At 30.2% G+C, this 10,000-nt stretch overlaps 2 protein-coding genes across 2 annotated transcripts in view; one reads left to right on the top strand and one right to left on the bottom strand.

Annotated features, from left to right (window-relative positions):
* Positions 1-10,000, bottom strand: part of LOC145279672 (uncharacterized) — a 62,741-nt gene that overhangs the window by 39,371 nt on the left and 13,370 nt on the right. The window lies entirely within an intron of this gene.
* LOC145280263 (uncharacterized) overlaps positions 6,490-10,000 on the top strand; it is a 22,392-nt gene continuing 18,881 nt past the window's right edge. The window contains exon 1 of the mRNA XM_080132037.1: positions 6,490-9,895. Coding sequence (XP_079988163.1) covers positions 6,490-9,895 — 3,406 coding nt within the window. The remainder of the gene's footprint in view (positions 9,896-10,000) is intronic.

The following is a 10,000-nucleotide window of genomic DNA, read 5'->3' as shown; positions in this document are numbered from 1 at the left end:
TACATACACATGTATATATATACATACATACACATGTATATATATACATACATACACATGTATATATATACATACATACACATGTATATATATACATACATACACATGTATATATATACATACATACACATGTATATATATATATACATACACATGTATATATATATATACATACACATGTATATATATATATACATACACATGTATATATATACATACATACACATGTATATATATACATACATACACATGTATATATATACATACATACACATGTATATATATACATACATACACATGTATATATATACATACATACACATGTATATATATACATACATACACATGTATATATATACATACACATGTATATACATACATACATACACATGTATATACATACATACATACACATGTATATACATACATACATACACATGTATATACATACATACATACACATGTATATACATACATACATACACATGTATATACATACATACATACATATGTATATACATACATATGTATATACATACATACGTATGTATATACATACATACGTATATATATATATATACATACACATGTATATATATACATACGTATATATATATATATACATACACATGTATATATATACATACGTATATATATATATACATACACATGTATATATATACATACATACACATGTATATATATACATACATACAGATGTATGTATATATATACATACACATGTATGTATATACATACATACACATGTATGTATATACATACACATGTATGTATATATATATACATACACATGTATGTATATATACATACATACACATGTATGTATATATACATACATACACATATATATATATACATACATACACATATATATATATACATACATACACATATATATATATACATACATACACATATATATATATACATACATACACATATATATATATACATACATACACATATATATATATACATACATACACATATATATATATATACATACATATGCATATATATATTATACATACATATGCATATATATATACATACATATGCATATATATATACATACATATGCATATATATATACATACATATGCATATATATATACATACATATGCATATATATATACACACATATGCATACATATATACACACATATGCATACATATATACACACATATGCATACATATATACACACATATGCATACATATATACACACATATGCATACATATATACACATATGCATACATATGTGTATACATATATATACATATATACATACATATATACACATATGGTAATATATACATATACACACATATGCATATATATACATATACACACATATCCATATATATACATATACACACATATCCATATATATACATATACACACATATCCATATATATACATACATACACACACATGCATATACATATATATACATACATACACACACATGCATATACATATATATACATATATATACACACATGCACATATATACCTATACACACACATATGCATATATATACATATACACACACATATGCATATATATACATATATATACACATATGCATATATATATGTATACACATATGCATATATATACATATATATACACATATGCATATATATATATACACATATGCATATATATATATACACATATGCATATATATATATACACATATGCATATATATATATACACATATGCATATATATACATACACATATGCATATATATATATACATATATGCATATATATACATACACATATGCATATATATATATACATATATATACATACACATATGCATATATATATATACATATATATACATACACATATGCATATATATATATATACATATATATACATACACATATGCATATATATATATATACATATATATACATACACATATGCATATATATATATATACATATATATACATACACATATGCATATATATATATATACATATATATACATACACATATGCATATATATATATATACATATATATACATACACATATGCATATATATATATATACATATATATACATACACATATGCATATATATATATATACATATATATACATACACATATGCATATATATATATATACATATATATACATACACATATGCATATATATATATATACATATATATACATACACATATGCATATATATATATATACATATATATACATACACATATGCATATATATATATATACATATATATACATACACATATGCATATATATATATATACATATATATACATACACATATGCATATATATATATATACATATATATACATACACATATGCATATATATATATATACATATATATACATACACATATGCATATATATATATATACATATATATACATACACATATGCATATATATATATATACATATATATACATACACATATGCATATATATATATATACATATATATACATACACATATGCATATATATATATACATATATATACATACACATATGCATATATATATATACATATATATACATACACATATGCATATATATATATACATATATATACATACACATATGCATATATATATATACATATATATACATACACATATGCATATATATATACATATATATACATACACATATGCATATATATATACATATATATACATACACATATGCATATATATATACATATATATACATACACATATGCATATATATATACATATATATACATACACATATGCATATATATATACATATATATACATACACATATGCATATATATATATATACATATATATACATACACATATGCATATATATATATATACATATATATACATACACATATGCATATATATATATACATATATATACATACACATATGCATATATATATATACATATATATACATACACATATGCATATATATATATACATATATATACATACACATATGCATATATATATACATATATATACATACACATATGCATATATATATACATATATATACATACACATATGCATATATATATATACATATATATACATACACATATGCATATAGATATATATACATATATATACATACACATATGCATATATATATATACATATATATACATACACATATGCATATATATATATACATATATATACATACACATATGCATATATATATTTACATATATATACATACACATATGCATATATATATATACATATATATACATACACATATGCATATATATATATACATATATATACATACACATATGCATATATATATATACATATATATACATACACATATGCATATATATATATACATATATATACATACACATATGCATATATATATATACATATATATACATACACATATGCATATATATATATACATATATATACATACACATATGCATATATATATACATATATATACATACACATATGCATATATATATATACATATATATACATACACATATGCATATATATATATACATATATATACATACACATATGCATATATATATATACATATATATACATACACATATGCATATATATATATACATATATATACATACACATATGCATATATATATATACATATATATATACATATACATATGCATATATATATATACATATATATATACATACACATATGCATATATATATATACATATATATACATATACATATGCATATATATATACATATATATACATACACATATGCATATATATATATATACATATATATACATACACATATGCATATATATATACATATATATACATACACATATGCATATATATATATACATATATATACATACACATATGCATATATATATACATATATATACATACACATATGCATATATATATATACATATATATACATACACATATGCATATATATATATATACATATATATACATACACATATGCATATATATATACATATATATACATACACATATGCATATATATATATACATATATATACATACACATATGCATATATATATACATATATATACATACACATATGCATATATATATACATATATATACATACACATATGCATATATATATACATATATATACATACACATATGCATATATATATACATATATATACATACACATATGCATATATATATACATATATATACATACACATATGCATATATATATACATATATATACATACACATATGCATATATATATACATATATATACATACACATATATATATATATACATATATATACATACACATATGCATATATATATACATATATATACATACACATATATATATATATACATATATATACATACACATATGCATATATATATACATATATATACATACACATATGCATATATATATACATATATATACATACACATATATATATATATACATATATATACATACACATATATATACATACACATATATATATACATATATATACATACACATATATATATACATATATATACATACACATATATATATATATATATATATACATACACATATATATATACATATATATACATACACATATATATATACATATATATACATACACATATATATATACATATATATACATACACATATATATATACATATATATACATACACATATATATATACATATATATACATACACATATATATATACATATATATACATACACATATATATATACATATATATACATACACATATATATATACATATATATACATACACATATATATATACATATATATACATACACATATATATATACATATATATACATACACATATATATATACATATATATACATACACATATATATATACATATATATACATACACATATATATATACATATATATACATACACATATATATATACATATATATACATACACATATATATATACATATATATACATACACATATATATATACATATATATACATACACATATATATATACATATATATACATACACATATATATATACATATATATACATACACATATATATATACATATATATACATACACATATATATATACATATATATACATACACATATATATATACATATATATACATACACATATATATATACATATATATACATACACATATATATATACATATATATACATACACATATATATATACATATATATACATACACATATATATATACATATATATACATACACATATATATATACATATATATACATACACATATATATATACATATATATACATACACATATATATATACATATATATACATACACATATATATATACATATATATACATACACATATATATACATATATATACATACACATATATATATACATATATATACATACACATATATATATACATATATATACATACACATATATATATACATACACATATATATATACATATATATACATACACATATATATATACATATATATACATACACATATATATATACATATATATACATACACATATATATATATACATATATATACATGTTATGGCCGCCCCGCAACCGGAACTTTTTTCATCAGTGGCAGGCTTTCACTTTTCACCGGTTTTTTCCTTGTTATTGTTTTTATTCACGCTGCGACGTGACTTTCTTTATCTTTTTGCCTTTTACTTTCTCTGGTCTTTTTCTGTCGTTAATTTCCCTTCAGCTTAACTTAATCTATTTCCGGAAGATTTATTCTATTTCTTTAAATAATAAGGATCGTTGTCTCCACGTGACCGGCGCTTCCGCGGGTTTTTTAACTAGTGCAACTTGGAAGCTTCGCACGCGCTTCTTCCTTCTTCAACCCTGAGTGTGAGATTAACTAGTAAGTCTTGTTTCACTTCAATTCTCCAACTATTTTTGCTATTAAGTTCAATATTAATTCATTCATATTTTTTTCTACCATTCGTCAATTAAACACTAACTTAGAACCGTACGCGAATTTTCCATGTGTTATGTAGCTAGCCCCCTTTTCTTTCCTTCTCTTTATTCTACTTATTTTTTCCTTCTGCGTCGCAACGTGACTTATTATTGTTTTTTATTTCTTTCAGAAATTTTACCTGTTTCACGGAATAAAATTCCCTTTCTACTATAAATGGAATTGGTTTTTCTTTCGGTGTTTCCGAGTTTATGCTGGCTGTCTAAACCAAATGTCAATGGCATTTTTGGGGAGGGCAGCACAGTAAAATTTTAGTTACTTGCTCCAGGTTAGAAGCGGATACAGGGCCATTAAATTTCAGCGTTCCAGACACCGTCTCTTCTATCTTTTACACAGCCAACTCCTTCCTAGTGTTAGAACACACGTGTGATATCGGACTACCCAGCAATGGACAAAAGGTCATCGTCCTCCTATCGGACTCGCTCAAGGGTGTCCTCCTCCACCACCTCATCTAAGGTCATAGCAGAACTAGAAATGGCCAGAACCAATTTACAGTTCACCCACAGACAGAACAAGCTTAGGGAGGCTTGGCTTCAAACACAAGCAAAGATGGAGTCGGAAGAACGACTACTGGAAGCCGAAAGAGAGGTGGCCATGAAGGAGGCTGCAGCCAGGGCCTTCCTTGAGTCGGAGCGAGCGGCCAGTGACCTAGGATCTAGCAGATCCAGTATTATCTTCGACCAAGAGCCTGCCGACCCCATACAGCGCACACAAGACTACGTGGAAAAACTAGTCAAGGGAGTACAAATGCTGTCACCTACAGCAGCACCATTTGAACCACCTAAGACACAAGAATGTCTAAAACTCCCCCAAAAAGAAATTCCCGACACCTTCTGCCAAGGTCTAAATATATATCACCCAACTCATCAGGAGCGTGTCAACACAGAAAATGGTGACAGCACCAAAGAGATTATGCGCCACTTCACCATGCGGGAATATATATGCCAAAGCATGGTGAATTTCACTGACCAAGCCAAGGATTACAGAGCTTGGAAACGTTCCTTCTGCAACTCCTTTGGCGATGTGACACTAAAACCCAGCGACGAAATGGACATGCTGGTGAGATGGTTGGGACCTGCGTCTGCTCAACACGCAAAGCGTCTGAGGAATGCCCACATAAACAATCCCGACAAGGGTCTCCAGGAAATTTGGAAGCGCCTAGACAAATGTTATGGGTCTCCGGAGGCCATTGAGGATTCCCTCTTTGAAAAAATAAATCAGTTCCCTCGCATCGGCCGAGATTACCATCGACTGAGGGAATTTAGTGACCTCCTCACAGAACTGCAGGCTGCCAAGGATGACGGTGGACTTCCTGGACTGAGGGTCTTGGACACTGCAAGAGGCCTTAAGTCCATAGTAGAGAAGCTTCCCTTTAACCTAAGAGAGCAGTGGACTACCCACGGCACTGCATTTAAGCGGAAACACCAGGTGCCCTTTCCCCCGTTTGCGGTCTTTGCACAATTCGTCGAACAACAAGCAGACGACCGGAACGACCCAGGTTTTTGCTTCGAGGATGAGACCCACCCTACCGGAAGGATAGAGAGATATTCCAAGGGAAGGAACCACGTCTCTATCAACAAGACCCAAGTCACACCCGGGGCTATAAATGAGGCATGCCCCATACACAAACTGCCACACCCACTGAGCGCCTGCCGAGCTTTCAGACAAAAAGCCCTGGAGGACAGAAAGGCGTATTTGGTTCAAAACCATCTCTGCTTTCGTTGCTGCTCGTCTAGTCACACGGCCAAGAACTGCGAACATGGCGGTGTATGTGAAGAATGTGGCAGCAACGAACACAGCACTGTTCTTCATCCTTATCCCGCGCAGAACTCATCGCCTGCTAACACCATGCCTCACCACGGCGGGGAGAGACATAATGTCGAAACCCATTGTACAGAGGTATGCGGCAAAAACCAAAACAAGAGATCCTGCGCAAAGATCTGTCTAGTCAGAGTTTACCCAGAAGGACAAAGGGTCAAGGCAAAAAGGATGTATGCAGTGATTGACGAGCACAGTAACCGGTCACTGGCACATCCGGAATTCTTTAAAGTCTTTCACGACAACGGACCCATATCGGCGTATTCGCTGAGGACTTGCGCTGGCTTCACGGAAACATCTGGTAGGAGAGCGCAAGGATATAGGGTAGAATCATTGGACGGCAAATCAAATCTACCACTTCCTACGCTGATTGAGTGCGCTGACATACCAGACAACCGGTCAGAGATCCCTACACCCGAAGCAGCTCGCTATCACAAACACCTGTCGCACATCGCAGAAGAGATTCCGGATTTGGATGACACGGCTCCCATCTGGATTCTCTTGGGCCGCGACATAATTGATGTCCACAAGGTTCGCGCCCAAGTTAATGGTCCTCAGAACGGACCTTACGCTCAACGGCTAGACATGGGCTGGGTGATAGTGGGTGACGTGTGTCTCGGAGGAACTCACAGGCCCTCTATTGTAAACACCTTCTTCACCAAGGGTGAAGTACGTGGTCGACCAACCAACTTTGAAAGATGCCCCTGTTCATTTCAGGCCAAGGACACATTCTATAAAACGGAGATGGGGCATTCAGTCTTTCAACTATCGGCAAACGACGAGCAGCTGACCCACTCAATAGAAGACGAAACCTTCATCGAGATCATGAAGGAGGAAGTGAGAAAGGATGACAATGGTAGTTGGGTAGCACCCCTTCCTCTCAAGCCATACCGTCGCCGATTACCAAATAACAAGCCTCAAGCTGTTAAACGCCTCCATTCACTCCTTCGCCAGTTCGAAAGGAAGCCACAGTTAAAACAAGACTTCTTCTCCTTCATGAAGGGAATATTCGAAAAGGAACAGGCAGAGGTAGCTCTTCCACTGCCAAGCAACAAAGAAATCTGGTATCTGCCCATGTTTGGAGTTTATCACCCCAAAAAGCCGCATAAGATAAGAGTCGTGTTTGACTCCAGTGCCCAACATATGGACAGGTCCCTAAATGAGAACCTGCTGACTGGACCAGACCTAACCAACAACTTAGTCGGAGTCCTCCTCCGTTTTCGACAAGAACCTGTGGCATTCATGGCCGACATAGAACAAATGTTCTTTTGCTTCTTTGTAAAGAAGGAACACCGAGACCTCTTACGCTTTCTTTGGTACAAAAACAATGATCCAACCCAGAGAATTATTGAATATAGAATGAAGGTTCATGTGTTCGGAAATAGACCATCTCCAGCTGTGGCAACTTATTGTCTTAGAAAGTCCGTGGAGGGGGAGAATGATCCAACAGTTGTTAAATACATCCAGCGAGACTTCTACGTGGATGATGGTCTCAAGTCAGTGGCTACAACCGCAGAGGCCATCTCCCTGCTGAAAAAAACGCGCAAAGTCCTCTCAGCCTCCAACTTGAGGTTACATAAAATAACGTCAAATAGAAAAGAGGTTCTCGATGCCTTCCCTTCTGAAGATCTCGCTACTGGTGTCAGAGATCTAGATCTCGATGAAGATACAATACCAATGCAACGCAGCCTAGGATTGGATTGGAACCCAAAAAGCGACTGTTTCAGTTTCAACGTCTCACAAGAGAAGAAGCCATACACGCGCAGGGGCGTCCTATCCACAATCAACAGTCTGTACGATCCCCTCGGCTTTGTGGCACCTGTCATCATTCAGGGTAAACTTATTTTGCGCGAATTGATGGCAGACAGTTTCGACTGGGACACTCCCTTACCACCTCAGAAAGAACAACATTGGACGAACTGGCGCAACTCCCTTCAAGCATTACGGGAACTACAGATATCAAGACCTTATACTCGTAGGTCTCCAACTGGTGCTCTCTGCAAACAACTATGCATATTCTCAGACGCCTCCACTAAGGCTATAGCCGCAGTGGCTTACCTGAGAATCCTTTACCCGGATG

The sequence above is a fragment of the Euprymna scolopes genome, chromosome 7 (genome assembly GCF_053919585.1).
Source record: "Euprymna scolopes isolate OS-2025 chromosome 7, ASM5391958v1, whole genome shotgun sequence".
Taxonomy (NCBI): domain Eukaryota; kingdom Metazoa; phylum Mollusca; class Cephalopoda; order Sepiida; family Sepiolidae; genus Euprymna; species Euprymna scolopes.
Note: the sequence above shows the minus strand (reverse complement) of the source record. Positions and strands in the feature narration are given on the sequence as shown.